The 20169-nt window shown below is 57.5% G+C and overlaps 1 protein-coding gene across 1 annotated transcript in view; it reads left to right on the top strand.

The window, feature by feature from the left end:
- The window catches only part of KNDC1 (kinase non-catalytic C-lobe domain containing 1), a 76576-nt gene extending 57424 nt beyond the window's left edge, over positions 1-19152 (top strand). Inside the window, exons 13-30 of the mRNA XM_064269894.1 lie at positions 818-980; positions 1054-1757; positions 2391-2532; positions 3082-3182; positions 4120-4496; positions 7773-7866; positions 8101-8198; positions 8414-8646; positions 10631-10744; positions 12175-12322; positions 12475-12654; positions 13336-13542; positions 14146-14228; positions 14819-14969; positions 15990-16112; positions 16184-16243; positions 17082-17239; positions 18920-19152. Of these exons, the coding sequence (XP_064125964.1) occupies positions 818-980; positions 1054-1757; positions 2391-2532; positions 3082-3182; positions 4120-4496; positions 7773-7866; positions 8101-8198; positions 8414-8646; positions 10631-10744; positions 12175-12322; positions 12475-12654; positions 13336-13542; positions 14146-14228; positions 14819-14969; positions 15990-16112; positions 16184-16243; positions 17082-17239; positions 18920-19151 (3368 nt within the window). The 3' untranslated portion in view covers position 19152. The remainder of the gene's footprint in view (positions 1-817; positions 981-1053; positions 1758-2390; positions 2533-3081; positions 3183-4119; positions 4497-7772; positions 7867-8100; positions 8199-8413; positions 8647-10630; positions 10745-12174; positions 12323-12474; positions 12655-13335; positions 13543-14145; positions 14229-14818; positions 14970-15989; positions 16113-16183; positions 16244-17081; positions 17240-18919) is intronic.
- Positions 19153-20169: the final 1017 nt, after the last annotated feature.

The following is a 20169-nucleotide window of genomic DNA, read 5'->3' as shown; positions in this document are numbered from 1 at the left end:
CTGTGCACACATGGGCAGCCCTGAGGGGACACCCAGGGCAGTGTGTCCAGAACTCACCAGCAGGTTTCATCTCTGTCAGCAAACTCCAGGTGGACACCCAAATGTCCCTGCTCCCCCCCCGCCATGCTTTCTTGGACAGACCTCATCTAGACTACCCTGCAAGGTCTCAGCGCCCACCCCCATTCCCTACAATGGGAGGAAGTACCCTCCCTCCGTGCCAACAGGTCCATGGAAGCCCCCTTGCCTGTGTGTGCTCTTTCTGGACCTTTCCATCACTACCAAAAAGAAAAAAACAAAAAAAACGCTGCCTGTCATTCTGACTCAGAGCAGCCTTATAGCGACAGAGTAGAACTGCCCCCTTGAGTTCCCAAGGCTATAATCTTTATGAAAGCAGGCTACTACATCTTTCTCCCCTAGATTGTCAGGTGGGTTCTGGTTAGCAGCCAAACGCTTAACCACTGTGCCACCAGGGTCCATTTCATCACTACCCATTAACCCATCGCCATGGAGTTAATTCCAACTCATAGCGACCCTATGCAGCCTTCCCTAAATGCTATCACTCTCCCAGCCCCTGGGCCCCCTGACCTCTCTGACCCAAGGTCACCCCTGGGTGCTCCCCCTCCCCCCCAGGTCCCTGGACATTCCCTCACTACCCATCTCTGGGACATCATTCTTTTTCCAAGTCTGCTCCTGGGAAAAGTGCCATCTGGAAGACAGCCCTGTCCCAGGCGTCTCCGAGGCCCTCTGACACAGAGGCGGCACTAGGGGTCGTGGGGGGGTGGGGGCGGTGGTGTCCTGACCTTAGGCCTGTCCCCAGGCTTCATGCCCGTCGGCAGGGACACCAGGCTGGCTGCTGTGCAAGGACCCGTGCCCAGCAAACTCACCTCCCCCACGGAAGCCACAGATCTGCCGGCGGCCTTCACTTCTGCGGCCACCCACTTCAAACCCATCGTGCTCGTCCGGGAGGCAGATGCAGCCGCGTGAGTGCCGCCGCGGGGCTGCGCGCGCACGTGCGCAGGGCCCCCCTGAGCACGCTGCCTCTTCTTTCCGCAGGGATGAGCCCGCTCTGTCCCCTGGACTGGCCGAGAGACCGGAGGAGAGGAGAGACAGAGACGAGGGCAGGGGGACCCTGGCTCCCGAGGCCCACGGGGCAACTGCCACCACCGAGACGCCTGAGAGGCCAGCGTCGGGTGCAGAGCCGCCGGGCATACCCCCAGAAAGGCTTGGAGAGTCAGCCAAAGAGCGCCCCTGTCCTGCAACCCGCGTCCTGTCCCACCAGCCGGTACAGCCCGCTTCCTCGAAGACCCCCAGCTCCCCGATCCAGGATTCTCCACCCACCCAGCCCAGGAAGGCACAGGTCCCGCCAGAGCAGAGATCCGAGGAGCCGCAGAGGCCCGAGGAGCTGGCCCCTATGGGGGCCACTTCCGGAGCCCTCGGGTCTGCGCTCGTCGGGGCACCCGCGGCCAGCCAAGGCCCACGCCGCCCTCCCAAGACGCCCAGGGGCACAGTCCCTGAGCGACCAGACCAGGAACCCCAGGGCCCCCGATGGGAGGCACAGGTCAGTCCAAAGGGCCCCAGGGGAACATCGGGCAGAGAGCGGCCCAGGCCCGCGGACCGCAAGCTGTGTCCCTCGGGCACGGACGCGTCACCCCTGGAGAGGGCGGCCTGTCCCTCGCTGCAGGAGACTATGCGCCTCATCCAGGAAGAGTTCGCCTTCGATGGCTACCTGGACAACGGACTGGAGGCTTTGATCATGGGTAAGCAGATGCCAGGACCCCAAGGAGACCCATGACCAGGGAGGGGCGCAGGGCAGAGCAAAGTCCAGGGAGGGCTGGGCTAAAACCAGGGACGGGCGTGGCCAAGACCACGAAGGGGTGTGAGGGGGGCCGGGGCCAAGGCCAAGTAGGAGTGTGGGGCACAGCCTCAGGACCGGGGAGGGGCGCGGTAGAGCCAGGAATCCTAGCCAAGGCCCCTGGCACTCATCTCTCTCTGCCCCAAATAATCCCTCAGGAGTTAGAGCTCAGCCTCCCAGGGCTTGATCAGCAGGAACAGGGGCTGGTAGGGGGTTCCCAGAACGGGGACCCCCGAAGGTCCTAGAGCTCAGATGCTTCCCTCCCCGCCACCCACCCCTGGCCCCTCCTCAATGCCCATCCCTCTCTCCAGAGTCCAACATCGTGATCCCCACACCAGGCCAGAGCGGGGCTCCCCTCCCTGCTGCATGCCCCCCTATCCAGAGCCTGGCTCCCCTCCCCACCCCCCTCTATAGCTCATGAGACCAAAACCCTCAGGTCAGGGAGGCATTAGCCTCTTTCATTATCTAAATAGTGAGATAACCCAGAAAAATCCTCTTACTCGCATTTTAAGCTGAACCTGCCGTTTTTGAAAACCAGGGGAATACATACATGCCTTGAAAGACCTCACCTATGCCACTTTCTGCGGTGCCATATCGGAGAAGTTTTGCGACCTTTACTGGGACGAGAAGTTACTGCAAAACCTATTCAAGGTGGTAAACGGGACATCGCCCTGTGAGAGGTAGGTGCCTCCGCCCTGTGGCATCCAGGACTCCAAGACAGCTAGCCCCCCGTCTGCCTGGGCCCACAGCTCAGCCATCCCCTCGGTGTCCACCTTGGCCAACAGACTGGCCGCCTATAGTGGTGTCAGTCAGCCCTGCTTCCCACAGCTTTCCCAGGTTCCTTCTGGGAAAAAAAAAAAAAGGGCTCCTGGGGACGCTCCTGGAGGCTCAGCCAGGCAGCTACAGGTGGCCTGCGTGTTGGAGGACACACACCACTGAGAAGGGCCATCTAGGCTACTTTTGCATTCCACCAAGAGACCCCAAGAAACTAATGACACTGACATCCCATCTGCCAGTGTCCAACTCAACTGTCCTGGTGACTCCCGACCATCTGCAGCCAACAGTGAGGGCACCGGCAGGAGGCAGCAGGCGGCTCCTGCCGGACAACACTGCTAAACGGCCCTGTGCCCTGAGGATGCGTCAATGCACCTGGGCGCTGGCAGCTGTCATGTGCAGGTGAGACTGGGAGTTCCCCCAAACAAGCCTCACATGTCCCTTTTGATCACCAGTGTTTCCCAGGAGGCCACGCAGCAGCCCAAGGGGGATGTCCAGATTGGCGTGCCCACCATCTGCTCCCCATCCAGCAGAAGACCCTCAGGGCCCAGGCTTGGTAAGAGAAGGCACCACGGGGGCGGGAGGTGCATCCTTTCTCAGAGGGGCATGCTGGTGAGGGGCCTTAGGGGCAGGCTGGCCCTTCTTTCTGGGACCACCCACAGCTGGGTGGTCTAGAGAGAGCTTTGCAAGCATCTTTCCAGAACTCCTTGCCATCCAAGGTCTCCTTTTGCCAGCCTGGGAATGCCAGCCTAGCTGAGGAATCTTGTCATTTCCAGAGGTCCAGGCTGGAGACATCCAAAGAGGGTTGGAGAGGGCAGGATCTGGGCTTTACTGTTGCTTGGAAATCAAGGATGTAGAAAGGGCACCGAGTTCCTATTCAGGCAAATCAGGGGCTGGCAAGTTCCTGTGTGAGGTCCAGGACCCCAAGGGGGTCCGGGAGCCCATGGGGTCTGAAAGCCAGGGGATCCTGTGGGGTCCAGGCTGCCCCACACACAGTGCACCCTGAGCACATCCTGGCATCGCTTCAGCATTTGTGGGAAGTGACAGAGAGCTGGGGTGTGTTTTAAATATTCCAGAAGAAAACATGGAAGGAGCCTGGAGAAGCAAGGAGGCAAAGTCGGTAATCGCCTGCTTGCACCTCAGACCCCATGCTCCACCACGCATCCAAAATGTCCAGAAAGACGTTTAAAAACAAAGTTAAAATGTCCAGAGAAGGAAAATCCCATCACTGCCCTGGCCCACCTCTCAAGCTTCTCTTAACACGTGTACCTATAAGCCTCTCCAAGCCACATCCTAGTTTCCAGTTCCATCTAAGCTGATTCGGGGGTGGGGCCCCACAGACCCCCCTTCCAGTGTAGCAGGCTGCGACTCTGGGGACACCTCATGGCCTCTCTAGAGCAGAAGTTGGGCTGTGGGGGCGGGGCTGCACCCTGACTTGGGCCTGACAGAGCTGGAACCACTGCCCTGGGTAAGCCCAGCCCCTTCCTTTCAAGGCAAAGAGAAGCCGGCCACCTCCCGTGCCTCAGACCTCAAATCGGAGGAACTCTCCCAGGGTAATTTCGAAGTGGGGTTCCGGCCACAGAAATCCATCAAAGCTGAGAAAGAGCCTGCAGCTGAAGGCGGCCATCCATGCAGCGGGGACCTGGGCCCTGAGCTGGTCAGCAGGAGCCTCAACTCAGGGGCAGTGGCCCGGCTGGAGGAGGGCAGCCTGGGTGTGCCGCCGGGCCCCGCTGAGCTTCAGAGCTGCAGCCCCGGCTGGTGCAGTGCCTTCTACGAGGCTGATTGCTTCAGCGCAGACGTGCACAGCTACGTGGAGGAGCTGGGGCGGCAGAAGGCCAGCGGGGCAGCAGACACCGATGCCCAGCACCTGGTGTGTCCAGTACCTGGGGAGCCCAGTACCAGGGAGTCCAGCACCAGGGAGTCCTGGCCTTGGCCTGTCAGGGGCAGGGAGGGCGCTGGCGTGCACAGCCCCTCCTAGGTCTCCCGCCTCTGGTGGCCCTGTGTGTCCATGTGGGCATGATGTGCTCACCTACACAGGTCCTCCAGGGACAGCTGGAGTCAGAGGTGGCCTTCTGTCTCCTGAGGTGGGCCTGTGGGGAGCCGTCCTGTGGCCACGGTCAGGTGTGGGATGCCTCTGATGGCCATCTCCCTCCTCCTCATTGGCCCACTGGAGCCTCCTGTCTCTGGGACATCCTCATTTTGAGATGAGAGAAAACGCTAGAAGTGCCATGCCTTGGCAGTCCAGAGCGGGCTGGGCCCTCGGGGCAGCCAGGCTGTTCTGGGAGGAGGTGTTCTCTGCCTGTGAACTCGCCACAGTGAGCAGAGCCCAGAGGAGACTGTGGACTTGAGTTCAGCCAGGCCTGGCCACACTGATGTGCAAACAGCTCTGGGCAGAACCTGGGCTCAGGGCTACTGCACTGCCACTGGGGGTCCACCCCGCTCCCAGACACCCCAGGGCTCTGACTTACCCCCTCGCCCCCCCACCGCCCAGACACCAGAAGCTTCTCACCAGGGCCCATCCCCCAGACACCAGAAGCTTCTGACCTGGACCCCTCAGACACCCCTCAGCCTGGGCCCTCCCTGCCCCTCCCCACAGAGACCAGGGCTAAACACAAGGTCGGGTGCTCCCCGACAGCAGCAGACAGGAGGGACTCCAAGAGGAGGCAGTCAGACATCCTGCCCTTAGCACCCTCCCCCTCCAGTTCTCAATCCTATCTGCAGCCCTGCCCGCACCCCAGGAAAGCAGCTAGTCTTTGCTCCCTGGGGGTCTAGCATTTACGTCTGAGCCTTCCCCTGCGGCACCCCCTTGTCCACCAGGAAGGCAGGCCCTCTGGACTTCCGTCCATCAAGCAGCCCACACTAGGAAGCACCGGGCCCTGCCCCATCAAGCAGACATGGGAATAGGGGTTATGGTCTTTGGGGACATGCAGTTTCCTCCCGGGCCCCTAAAGCCCAGGGTGTCTGAGGTACATCTCAGCCTGCACAACCTCAGATGCACCAACCCTGGCGTGGGGCCTCAGATGCACTTGGCCTGTCAGCATGTGGTCCCAGTGAAGGGGGAGCGACCTCCACAGCAAACATCACACACATAGCGGCCTGATTTCAGTGTCCAGCCTGGGGGGTGCAGAGCCGCATCCACCCTCAGGGGACCTCACGGCCTCAGAGTCTGGAACTCGGCGTCAGGATGGCATCGGGGCCCTGCAAATGGTCCCCAGACAGAGTCCCCAAGTGGGTGGTCCCATTCCCCTTCACAGCCCCTGCCCCCTCCTGGAACCTGCATCTGCACAGGATGAAGCTTAAGGGGGAATCTGAACATTCTCCACCCCCATCCCCACCCCGTCCGTGTACCATCCCATGCAACAGGAAGCACCCGCCCACACTGAGGCAGAGGAGGGGCGGTAATGTGCTCACTGGACAAGGTCAGCCGAGGGCTCAGGGTGGATCGCGCTGCAGTGTAAATCAAGCAGACCCAGCAGGCCCTGGGGCCTGTGTTCAGGCCGTGTTCTGGCTGTGTTCGGGCCATGTTCTGGCTCTACAGGAGCTCCTGCTTGAGGAGGCTACTGACTCGATGATCGATCCAGAGAAGCGTAGATTGTTCTCAGGAATGTGTTGGTGGGCAGACAGCAGGGAGGTGTGACCTCATTTTCTCGTTTGTTTCCTGCATCCCTGGGGAAGAAGTCTCTTCTGGAGCCGGGATGCAGCCAGGTGAGCTTCCTGTGCTGTCTCTGCTCAGGGCCTTGGGCAAAACCAGCCCAGGGCCACAAGGCAAGTTTCTCCTTGAGGCCCCTCTGTGTCTGTTTCAAAAGAAGAGCCCCAGAGAAACACGGAAGGCATGAAACAACTGCTAGACAGGTGTTCACACTGCAACCTGAACACAGGATGAGCTCGTGGACAGGCCAGGGCAGCCGGGGTGGTCACGGAGCTGGGGGGCCATGTGTGTTTTTTCTCCATTTGTTCATTGCAGTCCTCAGTCCACCCAGCACACGCTCACCACACACCTGTGCACATGTGCCCTTATATACTTGAGCACCTCAGTACCTGTAGCTTATCCATCTGTGTACCTGTGCACCTATGCACTTATACGCTTGCACACCTGTGCACCTGTGTGCTTATATACCTCAGCACCTCAGTACCTGTATGCTTATCCATCTGTGTGCCTATGCACCTGTGCACTTATACACTTGCACACCTGTGCCCATGTGCCTGGCACTGCAGGCATCTCCAGGGAGAATATCAGAGCTGGAGCCACTCCCTTGATCTCCCAGTCCGGGTGCGTCACCTCACTGTGAAAGTGGGCTTTGCTTTCAGGGTTTAGACTAATGGCCTTGGTTTCAATTCATCCCTTGGTCTGCAACGTCCAGGTTTTCCAACTTCGTTCCGAATATTATTTTGTGTGTCTACTCCCCAATATTGTCAGCTTTCATGTCTGTTTAAACTCAGTAGCCACTGTGCCTAAATTGTGCCTCAAATCATTCACATTTTTGTCTTTAACTAACACTCTTCTACTTTTATAAAAATCCTCAATCAGGTTAAAATCTAAAAGCCCAAATACGTCATAAGTATTTTATTTAGATGCAGCCAATCCTACTGAACCCATGGTCAAGTATGATTACGTTTCTACCAGAATCTGGGCTGCAAGTAACATTCCAGTGTGTCTTCTTTATCATCATCCCATGTGCTGTATTACACTTAGTTTACCTAATCTATCCCTAAAATCAATCAAGACTTACAGTTTCTGGCCCGGCACATGAAGAGCCAGACTCCATCCCCACAACAAGAAAAAGGCTGAAAATTAACGACACCTCTTAGATACATCACAGAACTGAGATCACAGGGCAAAACCTGCCCTGAAACCTGGAGAGGCAGACAGGCTGGTACAGAGAATTACCACTCACCAAGAGGGCTCCTCCTGTGGCCTAGGTATGTGGACACACTGTCGATGCTCAGAATCTCCCCTAACGCTGCCCTGTGGGTCGTGATGGTGTCACCCGTCCACGCGCACATGGGAGTCTTTGGTGCTTGCACACGTGGGCTGGCCGGCATGAGAACGCCGTGCGGACACAGTGTTTGCACGTCACGCTCAAAGCCAGTGCCCAGGCTGTGCAAAGGGCGGCGCCCGGGTCACAGCCCATGTCTCCTCCTTCAGGAGCTGGAGCAGCAGCTGATGATGGAAAGGAGGAGCTACCGCAAGACCCTCAAGTTCTATCAGAAGCTCCTGCAGAAGGAGAAGAGGAACAAAGGTACTGTGGCAAGGCACCTGTGCTGACTCTGCACTGGAGTCCCTGGTGATGCAAACAGCTAAGCACCTTTCTGCTACCCAGAGGTGCCTCTGAAGAAAGGCCTGGCCATCTACTTACGAAAGATCCACCATTGCAAACCCTGAGGAGCACCCTTCTCCTGTGACACACCTGGGGCTGCCCAAAGTCAGAGTCAACTGGACAGGCCCTGATTTTTAACTTTGCTTCACTCTGCAGGTTCTGAGGTGAAGACAATGTTGTCCAAGCTGAAAGGGCAGCTGGAAGAGATGAAATCCAAGGTGCAGTTCCTCGGACTGGTCAAGAAGTACCTGCAGGCAGGTTGGCCCAAGCTCCACACGCCCTGACGAGCGGGTTTCCTACTGCTGAACGCCATCAAGCAGTCCCCATCAGGGGTCAGAAAACGTGCCTGACTTTTGCGTGGCCATCAGCAAGCAGGAGCCAGGCGGCTGGGGGCCAGGGGCAGGGTGACGGTCACTGGTGTCCCACAGGTGCAGGCCACGCATGTCCAACTCTCGCTTTCCCTCTCCAGGTGGTCTATGCAGAGCGCTGGGGCCTGGAGCCCAGCGCCCTGCCAGTGATCGTGAACATCGGGGCGGCCCACTGTGGGACGCTGGACTTCAGTCCCCTGGACGAGTCGTCCTCCCTCATTTTCTACAACGTCAACAAGACCCTGTGTGGTGGTGGCAGCAGCAGCAGGCAGGAGAAGGCCCGGGTCCTACAGGCCGGCACGCCGCTCGGGCTCATGGCTTACCTGTACTCCAGGTGCGCCCAGGTCAAGAGGGGAGTGGGCTCCTCTGAGCTCCTTGGGCCACATGCCTTCTGAGAGCAAAGAGAGAACAGGTTATTCAGGAAAAAGAACAGGTCCCAGGAAGTGAACACAGGTGGGAAAGGCCCTGTCTACCCTCCTCTGTGACAGGTTTACACTTCCATTTAACTTGGAAAAAATTCTAGTCAGAGTTTTAAGTTGACTTCTCTGAGCGGCCACAGGCCCCCTTTGCCCAGTTCCCAGCCAGAGTGGCCACAAGGCCGCAGGCCACAGCTGGACGCCTGTGGACAGTGGCAATCTGGGTCAGATTGTGCCAGGGTTGGCATGTGGATACATGGAGCACGAGAGGAGAGCCGTAAACGCAGCCTTGCACAGTCACAACACCCACTTCTAAGCACAAACGGGTGCTGAGACGCACCCTGGGATCAACCGAGTTACAAGTGGAAATCATGAAGGGGCTGGGCTGGATGGACAGAACAGTCACAGCGGTCAGAACCTCAAGTTTGTCACCCACACCACACCAGTGATTGTCAGAGTGTCCTCCTAACTGCCACTCCTCTGGAGGGGCACTGGTACACACGTGCTCACTCACCCCCACATACACTCACACTCATATCCACACGCACACATAACCACACATTCACTGGCCCACACTCCATTTACACACATGCTCATTCACACACACACAATCACACACATGCATACATTCACACATTCTCAGACATCTTCACACACATGCTCATCCACTCATACACACATACAGTCACATGTGCACACTAACACGGCCACACACATGCACGCTCTCACATTCACACATTCTCAGTCACACATGCACTCAGTCACATACATGCACTCACATGTACGTTATCATTCACATTCTCACACACACATGCACACTCATGCTCAGTCACACATGCTCATACATGCACTCACACACATGCACTATTACACATGCACTCAAGGCACTCACTACCACACACGTGCACACACAACTATCACACATGCACTCACACACATGCACTATCACACACATGCACTCAAGGCACTCACTACCACACTGTGCACTCAAACATGCAGTATTACACATAGTCAAACACACATGCACACACAACTACCACACATGCACTATCACACATGCACTCACAACTACCACACACGCACTAACACACACTCATATGCACTATCACACGCATGCACTCAACTATCACACACGAACTATCACACATGCACTCACAACTATCACACACGCACTATCACACATGTGCACTCATACACATGCACTAACACATGCACTATCATACACATTCACACGCACTAAGGCACGTGCCCACACAAACACATACATCTGCTCACACTATCACACACATGCACTATCACACATGCACTCACACACACGCACTCACACTAACACGTACACATGCACTCACACACGCACTATCACAAACACGCCCTATCACACATGCACTCACACTATCAGTCTCACACACGCACACACTATCACAGTCTCACGCACTCACACTATCAGTCTCACACATGCACTCACACTATCACAGTCACACGCACTCACACTATCAGGCTCACGCACTCACACTATCACAGTCTCACACACGCACACTATCACAGTCTCACACATGCACTCACACTATCACACACACACGGGGAATCAGTTGGTCTGAGGTCCTAGAGCTCTGACAGACAAATCCTGGGACAGCACAGTACCAGCTGCTGGTATTAGAAGCCCCCACTCCCGCCGCCACACACACACCCCAGAACTACTAAGATGGGGCCTCCCCCCCCACTCCCATCCCTCCTGCCCTTGGGACAGGCCCTGAGGCAGAGGTGAACATCCCAAAAGGAGGGACAGGGACTCTGGACAAAACGGGCCACCTGTCAGGAGCCTTGGGCAGGCATGGCTGTCCTGGGCCAGACAGGTCCGAAGGAGCAGTTTGGGCAACTGGCTAAAGAGCCTTCTGCCCCCAGCGACGCCTTCCTTGAGGGCTACGTGCAGCAGTTCCTGTATACCTTCCGCTACTTCTGCACACCCCACGACTTCCTGCAGTTTCTCCTGGACCGCATCAACAGCACCCTGCCCAGGTAGCGCGCAGCCCCCCGTGGTTATTGGGCCCAGTTGGGGGGACTTTTGTGGCCAAGGAGGCAGCCCTAGTGTTGGCCACAGTGGCCCTGGGGACCCTTGTGCAGTGCTCAGCCACCACGGGGCACCCGTTCACAACCACCTGTGGGTGTGCAGCCTCATGGGCTCGGGGATGAACAAACACACAAACCAGGCCCTTTCAGACTACAGACAGCCGTGAGCAGATATTGCATCCGTGGGGCCTCCCGGAGGAGACAACAAGGGGGCCCACACGAACCTTGAGAGGGCCAGGGGGGCAGGGGGCGGTGCTGCATCCTGAACTCAGGCAAGGAGAGGTCCGTGCAGGTCACAGATGTGTGAAGTTGGGGACCAGTGAGACAGGACTAGGTCGAGGGTCCTCCAGGTTAGCAGATGCACGGGATCAGCCAAGCAGAGAGGAGCTGTGAGGGACCAGAGGCAGGAGCTGTGGGCACCCGGGGAGCAGGTGGGCAGACGGCCAGGGGCACCCAGGATGATGCTGCGGGCTGGCTGGGTTCAAGACCAAGAGGGAACATCAGTGGGCAGGAGAGTCCAGGAAGGTGGACGCTTCGGGGCCAGAGGAGCCCTAGGGACTGCCCTAGGATGGATGGAGGGGTGGGGCGGGGCAGGGAAGCCTGACCGGAACAGTGAGGAGGCAGCAGTGACAGAAGAGCCACAGAGAAAGGGGCAGTGGCAGGAGCGTGTCAGTGCTCTGGGGGGTGACCCAAGAGAGGCTGCTGATTGGAAGAAACATTTACAGAAAGATGGGGGCTCAGCTTCAGGGAGGGGTAGGGCCTGATCTGCCAACACAGGAGGGGGCAGAGGGTGGGCACAGGTACAGGCGGGGAGGCCAGCCAGGAGCTGGAGTGGATGCCTTATATGGGGGACAGGACAGCCTTACGTGGGGGAGGGGACAGCCTTACATGGGGAATGGGACACCCTTGGCCTCTCTCTGCAGTGGCACTGCGCCAGGCCACCTGAGGTCAGTGAAGGGAACGGTGGGCAGCAGGCACGTGCTGGCCTGTCACCCCCCCCAAGATACCCCTGTGTGCCACCCCTCACCCAGACTGGGTCTTAGGTCCTACCAGGGCCCAAGCTGCCCCAGGCCATCCCCACCAGAGACCCCTGGAGACCCTGAAGCCCTACCTGACTCCCTCCCTCTCCCCTCCTGCTGCTCCCTGACCCCCGACCCTCCCCCCAGGCATCCTGGGTGCGAATGGGTGCTGGAGAATCACAAGGTAGCCTCAGGGAGCAGGCAGGGAAGCAATCCATCTCTCCTGCCCCCTACGCGGGCAGAATGGGGCTAAATGTCCCCCTTGAAGACAGGCCTGAGTTCAGACCTAACACACCCACACTTGGCCATGCAAGCTCAGCAGGACCCCATGAGCTCGGGCCTCCTCCTCTGTGTCTGCAGAGCCCACCAGGACCCTACCTCAACCTTCACCAAGATCTACAAGCGCAGCTTCTGCCTGCTGCAGGCCTGGGTGGAGGACTGCTACACTGTTGACTTCATGAGGAACGCCGGGCTCCTGGGGCAGCTCCAGGGCTTCATGTCCTCCAAGGTGACCACGGGCGGAGCCAGCAAGGAGGCTGGCCTGCCCCCATTGATTGCGCTCTGGGCCCTGGGTGGTGGGGTATCGGGAGCAGTGGGGAGCTGTTCTTATCCAGGAGGCGGCAGCCTCCAAGACCACTCGCTGCCTGTGCTGCTGCCCAGATCACACCTCCAGATGGCTACGCAGAGCACCTGCTGGCCCTGCTGGAGGTGAGCACAGACCGGCGGGGCGAGGGGGCCACACGTGCCGGAGACCTGGAAGACTCCAAGGAGGCCGAGGAAGACACCCGGCCCCTCAACGCCCTCTGTAAGAAGTTCTCAGAAGATGGCCTCTCCCGGAAGGTGGGAGTCTTTCCCGGAAGGGTGTCCATAGGCAGTGCCCTCACCGTGACCCAGCCTTGAGGACACAGCCCATGTGTGTACACACACACACATGCATGTATATACAGATACATGCACACACACCTATGCACGTGCATATAAGTACACACATGCATGTGCACACATACAGGCATGCACGCAGTCACATCTTTGCATTGCACACATGTATGCAGGTGCACACCTACAGGCATGCGTGCACACATTCACTTATATACTTTCATGTGCACACATGCAATACACATGTACACATATATGCATGTGCACACATAAGGCATACATGCACATTCACTTATATATTTGTGCACACACAATACACATGTACACACATACACGTATGCACACGTGTGTGTGCACTCCTACAGGCATACATGCACATTCTCGTATACTTGCATTGCACACACGTACAAGCACATGCACACCTATATGCATGCACATGTGCACAAGCACACATGCATGATGGAATTACACGTGCACACATACATACATACACGCACATATACAAGCGCATATGTATGCACACACACACTCCTCCACAGAGCCCAGGGGAGGACCCACGGGGGCAGTGGGGAGGCTCCCTGGGGAGGACAGCGGGGGCCCCTGGGTGCCTCGGGGAGGTCCTCAGCTCAACCTCGCCTCACACAGAGCTTCCCCTGGCGGCTGTCCAAGGGTAACGGGCTGGCACTGGGACCGCACAAGGAGCGCCAGTATACCATTGCGTCAGCCCTGCCCAAGCCCTGCTTCCTGGAGGAGTTCTACGGCCCCTATGCCAAGGCCAGCGAGAAGGGGCCCTACTTCCTGACTGAGTACAGTACCCACCAGCTCTTCACTCAGCTGACATTGCTGCAGCAGGTGAGCCTGGGTCTGCTTTCTGGAGGGACAGACAAGCCATCAGTGAGGGAAGCCAGTGGCCAGAGGCTCAAACCAGGCAGGGAGCTACCGCCCAGAGGTGTGGCCCGGGGGGGCTTCAGCTCTGCCAGAGCTGACCTCCTCTCCCAGCACATGGGGCGCGGCCCTCCTTCTCCAGCCTCTACCTACCCCTCCCCTCCATCTCTGACACTCCAGCTTCGTGAACACTAGAGGGTGCCCTGTGGGCCACTGTGGGTGCAGGCTCAGGCATCTCCTGCCTGACTCTGGCCCTTGGCTCCCTGGCTGCAGCTCAGCAGAAGGTGGGGCTTACCCAAGGCTGGGTGGGACCCCGGTGTCAGCAGCACCCTGTAACAGAAGCTCAACCATCCCATCCATCACAGCTCGCAACACCGGCTCAGCGAGCACACAGAAGAGCCCCGCTGTCCAAACCCACTGACCGTGTCTGGTGACCACTCCCCATTGGGTCAGCATCAAACCTGTAATTGCAGAGCTTCCCCCCTAAACCCCACAGTCTGCGGGGCCCTTACTTTGACCACAAGGCCCTCGGGGAGGACATTCCTGAAAGTGTTTTCACGCCCCCGACAGGAATTGTTTCAAAAGTGCCACCCCGTCCACTTCTTAAACTCACGAGCCTTGGGTGTCATGGACAAGAGTACGGCCATCCCGAAGTAAGTCCGCGCCTCAGCCAGGGACGTCGGCCAGGGATGTCGACCCAGCCAGGAATGTCGGCCTGGGCGGTTGGTGGGCGGGAGTGTCTTCAGGAAAAGTTGGGTGGGAAGCGTTTGCCCTTTCTTAGTATCTTGGGGAGGCTCCTCTCCCTGGCTGCCCAAGGGAGGTCCTTGTTTCACTCACAGGGGTGTAGCACCCACCAGAGTCTTTAGGGATGACCTTGAAGCCAGACCCCGCCCCACTTAGTGCAGCCCTCACACACCCAGGCTCACTTGGCTGAAGCTGGCCCTGGAACGAGCTGGCTGGGGTGTGACCTCTGCCTCAGGAGGGCCTGGGCTGTAGAGACCCGGCAGGGGGCATCTTCAAGGTCTGTCCTGGTGTGACATCCTTGAGTGTCACATCCTAATGTGTCACTTTCCCTCGTGATGTCTTCATTTGTGACATCCCCAAGCGTGATGCCCACATGGGACATCCACATGCATGATGCCCTCATGTGTGATGCCTCATTTGTCTCCACGTGATGTCCCATGTGTGATGTCAAGTGTGATTTTCCCATATGTGACGTCCCGTGCACCTGTTTCTATTCCAGAGCCTTCTCTTCTGAGTCTTTGTCAGCTAAAACCTGCAGCTTATTTCTGCCAAATTACAACCAAGACAAGTACCTGCTGCAGCTGTTAAGGAATGCCGATGATGTCAGCACCTGGGTGGCTGCTGAAATTGTGACCAGTCACACCTCCAAGGTGGGCTCCTCTGCTGCTTTCAGGGTGGGATGCTCGGGACCTGCTGCCACCAGGGGTTCACAGGGTTCTGGGGGGTACGGATCCACCCCGTCAGCCCAGTACCAGATGCAGGGATCAGATACTCAGATGTCCTTCGGGGTGAGTCGTGTCTGAGGTGAAAGATAAAAGTAGCACCATGCATTCGCCTACATTGCTGTCACATCAGACACAGCCTAGGTCTGGAATGTGTAGCACCCTCACCTCCATGCCAGGCACAGATGTCTCCCCTACTGGGGGTGCCTCTGCCTCCTGCCCACCCAGACACCTGGCTCCCTCCCCAGGGTCAAGGGCAAGCCTCCCCATGTGGAGTCTGCACATGCACACATGCAGTGACACACATGCACATGTATGGACATGGGCACACATGCACTGGGACCCATGCGCACACGCTGACACACGTGCACGTGTGCACACTAACACGTGTACACGTGAGCACAGGTGTGCATCCACGCCCATGCCGACACATACATGTATGCACACTTGTGCTGACACACATGCAGGTACATACATGTACTCATACATATGCATGAACATGCATACACATACATGCACGTGCACTGCACACACACATATGCATTGCACACACGAGCACTCCGTCCCACACATGCATACACAGTCCCTCGTACACAAGCTCCCTCTGCCTCTGGATGTGTCTTCTTGAGACCTCCAGGCAGGAGACGTTTCCTGCCCGAGGCTGCCCCCACCACTACCCACTCCTAGCACAGTTGGGAGCCCACTGAGGTTTGTCTAGACAGCAGTTTTGCTTTTTAGAAGTGAAGTTGTATATCTTTTCACATCTTTATGCTTACTAGGCGTTTGCCCATCTACCCGCCCACCCCAGCCCCTCTACCGACACCATTTTCTGACAAGATGTGTGCTTGGCCACCCACCTCCTTTCTGCACGTGCTGGTCTGCACCTTGAGGCTCCCCATTTGTCGGTGTTTAAACCAAAGGATTCTGAGTGCTGTCTCCTGGCTTCAGTTGCAGGTGAATTTGCTGTCCAAATTTCTGCTGATTGCAAAGTCTTGCTATGAGCAGAGGAACTTTGCAACTGCCATGCAGATCCTGGGGGGCCTGGAGCACCTGGTCGTGAGGCAGTCCCCCGTGAGTATGCAGGGGCATGTGGGGGGGTGGGACTCGCACAGCCACAAGGTTCACTTGTACTTTTGTTCCAGGCCTGGAGAATTTTACCCGCCAAGATCGCGGAAGTCATGGAGGAGCTGAAGGCCGTGGAGGTACGGGTCACCTGTGCTGCTCACCAGCAGTGTGAGGCCCTACACACCTGGCAGCTTCCAGAGCCCAGGGGCTCCACAGGGCAGGCACGGCACACACAGGGCTGTGCATGCCTGGCTGGCCTCATCGTGAGCCACCCAGTGCTGGGCCTCTGCCATTCACCTGTGTGTGCAAAGGAGGCCAGTGGGGGAGCCCCACCCTGAGTCACATTTGCTAAAGCCCTTGCTGGTCTGATTCCTGACACAGTTCCTGGTGCTGAGGCCAGGCCTGGGCACAGTGGAACCAGCCAGCCTCAACACCTCACATGCCAACACATGCACACAATATATTCACGGAGGGGCACAAAAGCTGGGCAGTCCCAGGTTATGGATGCCAGTCCCACACAGGGTTCCCTGCAGGGCGGGCAGGACTAGGGAGTGTCCCACTCAACTCCAGAGGCACAAGGTGAGCATCTCTGTCCCCCAGCTCCTCTGTCCCCCAGCCAGGTCTTCCTTGAAGAAGCCGGGCCACTCTGGCTCTTTTCCGGGGCACGGCAGAGAATAAGAAAATGAATTTGCATTTTCCATGGCATGAAGTGCAAAGCTTCGGTGTCCATTTGGGGTCTCAAGACTATGACTTTTGATCTACGACCCCAAAATCCAAGCTGTTTTGATTGGGTGGTAGTCAGGGTGTTTGTAGCTGCCCGTGCAAAGAGACTTGGGGGTGGCGTCAGGAAGCCCTGCTGACCTTTCCCTCCTGCTCTCTCCCGTCTCTCCCTCTTTCCTCCCTCTCCTTCATCTCTCCCTTTCCCCCCACTCCCACCTCTCCCTGTCTGCCCCCCACCCCCACCCCTGTGGCCAGGTCTTCCTCAAGAGCGACAGCCTGTGTCTGATGGAAGGGCGGCGTTTCCGGGCCCAGCCCACAATCCCCTCAGCCCACCTCCTGGCCATGCACATCCAGCAGCTGGAGACAGGGGGCTTCACCATGACCAACGGGGCCCACAGGTGGAGCAAGCTCAGGTGAGACTACAGGGGGGCTTCACCGTGACCACCGGTGGGGCAAGCTTAGGTGACGCGCCTCCTCCCAGGCCTCCTGTTCCTTGGAGGTCCGGATGTCTGCCCCGCACCCTGCTGCAGGGCCTCAGCCTCAGAGCTCCCTCCACCCCCGAAGGGCCTCCAGCTACCTCTTTCCTAGGTCTCCAGGAAGAGCCAGGGCACACCCCACCCACCTCTGCACTGTCCTCCTCCTCCACCCCCACACCTCACAGCCCGCTGGGCCATGCACCCCTCTCGCTCACCCCCACAACCCACCACCCACCCTCTGTTCTCACTCTGGCCTCTCCTCCACCCTAACAGCCCCTATTGTTTCTCAGCTGAGGGTTGGCTGTCCCTGCCGGGTGTCCTCATCCATGCTGGAGGCTGGTCAGGGGCCCCCACTGTCCCAGAGTGCAGGCTAGACAGCCTCAGTCTGTGAACAGGATACAGACAACCTGTCCAGTGGTCCCCACTCCTCCAGAGGCCAAGCCTCCTTCTCAGATCATCACCAACTTTTAAAATAATATTTAAGATACTAACAAATGTACTCTTGTAAAGGATCAGAAAATCCACACAAACAAAAAAGAAATGAAGAATCAAGTGTAATCCGCAATCCAGAAAGAGCCTGAGTGAAGAGCAAGCATGTGCTCTTCCTAGTTTGTGTGTGTGTATGCATGTGCATGTGTGTGTACACGTGTGCAGATGTGTGTATATGTATGTGTGCTATGTGTATGTATGTATCTGTGCGTACTTGTGTGTGTGTGCATGTGTGCATGTCTTCTAATTAAACATGCTGTCGCTCATACTGGACGTACAGGATTTTCACCCATCATCATGATGGGAATATCTGTCCACATAGCCCACAGTTCCCCAGGCAGAATTAAGGACTCTGCTCTGAGCCCCCTTGTTCTTGGGTCATACCCAGCGGTGTGCTGGTGCCTGTCAAACAACTGGCTCTCCAGGGAAACATGCCTCGGTTCAGAGTGTGTGCCGATTCTCCCACCACGGCGAATTTCAAGCTGCCGTGGTGACATCACTGAACGGGGGCTGGGAGAGATGCACCCAGCTCACCAGTGGACAATGTCGCTTAAATAGTCCAGTGTTTACTCGTCTGTCCCCTCTACTAAGCTGGGCCCCAACAGCTGACGCAGGGCTTTATTCATGTTGAAATCCTCAGCACTGACAGGGCTTAACAGAGCAGCTTTCCAGTAAATATTTGTGGAATGTAATTGGTGAGTGGGTGGATAGGTGGGTGAGTGGGTGGATGGGCAGATGGACAGATAAATGGATGGATGGACAGATAAATGGATGGATGGGCAAAGAATGGTGGATGGATGGATGGATGGATGGATGGATGGATGGATGGATGGATGGATGGATGGATGGATGGATGGATGGATGGATGGATGCACAGGTGGATGAACGGATGAATAGACAATGACTGGATGGACTGATGAATGGATGGACAGTCAGGTGACAGGAGAAACAGACCTGAGTGATGACGTGAGGTATAACCTGGTAAATAAGTACAGAAGACCTACCGTTTGGTTTTTGTACTTTGAAGGGTGGTGTTTAAACAGTTCACACCAGCATGCAGTATCCTCGAGCTCACGAAATGCTGCCCCCCACCACTGTGTGAGCTAAATTTTGCTCCTCCCCCAACAGAAACATAGCCAAGGTGGTAAGCCAGGTGCACGCTTTCCAGGAAAATCCCTACACGTTTGCCCCCGACCCCAAGCTCCAGTCATTCCTCAAGCAGAGGATTGCACGCTTCAGTGGGGCCGATGTCTCCATCTTGGCTGCGGATAGCAGGGCCAACGTGCACCAGGTCACCAGTGAGAAGCATTCACGAAAGATCCAGGACAAGTTCCGGAGGATGAAAGCAACATTCCTGTAACGCGGACAGGGGGTCTGGGTGTTGAACTCCAGGTCAGGGACAGAGCCTGTGAGGAGGGGGCAGCAGTATAGGAAGGAGCCTGTCCCTAAGGCATCCTGCTCAGCAGCAGTCCTGAGTCTCCGAGCCAAGACACCATGCCTGTGGCATTAGATAGCTACTCCCTAAAACCCAAGTGGAAGGAGGGCTGGGGCTAGTGGACATGGCTTCTCCGCTCCGGGGCCTGAGCAGATCAGGCAGTAGGGCTTGAAGGGACCAGCCCAGGTGGAACAGAAGCCAGCCCAGGAGACCCTGGAGCTGCCCCTCCTCCCCAGTAGACGGAGCCAGGACAGGGCATGGGAGGAGGTCTAGGGAGTTTCTACTGAAATTAAAACCAACGGAAATAGATCAGTCAGGTCCCCAGAGCTGCGTTCCCACCCATGAATTTCATAGACATGAGTCTCACCCCATTCTTGAGTGAACCAGCCCCTCAAAATCACCCCTAGCTCACTGAGCCAAAATTCTGTGAGCCAGCCCTGTGTCAGCAACAAAGGACCAAAACGGACCAGGAAAGCAGGACTCTGCTGGCCACTGAATTGACACACCGACCCCTGGCTCCAGGTGTTCTAGAACCTCCGCTTGAGCCTGAGGTCTCGCCTGCCCAGACTCACACACCACACCCTGCCAGGACCCCCCGCAGGTGCCAACTGGGCGGCTCACCCATTCTGCCGGCAAGCAGCCTCCACAGGAGCTGAAGCCCGCCTCCGCCAGGGCTGCTGTGCCGGCCACTCCAGCTCAGCCCAGCTCCCAGGAAGGCGGATCTGTCTGCAGAGGCTCTGCTTTCTGGAAAGCTCTCTGGAGCCCTAGCCTGCAGCAACAAAGCAGAGGTGTGGCCTTGGGGGTCAAGCGTCCTCCGCCCAGCCCATCGCATGGCCAGAAGGGCAGCTAGCCGCTGCCCTCCAGTGTCCAGCAACCGCAGCAGCACAGGGGCGCCTGCCCGGCCCTCTCCACAGAGGCAGCACCCCCTGCCCCCACCCCTACA

Source organism: Loxodonta africana, chromosome 16, assembly GCF_030014295.1.
Source record: "Loxodonta africana isolate mLoxAfr1 chromosome 16, mLoxAfr1.hap2, whole genome shotgun sequence".
NCBI classification, from domain to species: domain Eukaryota; kingdom Metazoa; phylum Chordata; class Mammalia; order Proboscidea; family Elephantidae; genus Loxodonta; species Loxodonta africana.
Note: the sequence above shows the minus strand (reverse complement) of the source record. Positions and strands in the feature narration are given on the sequence as shown.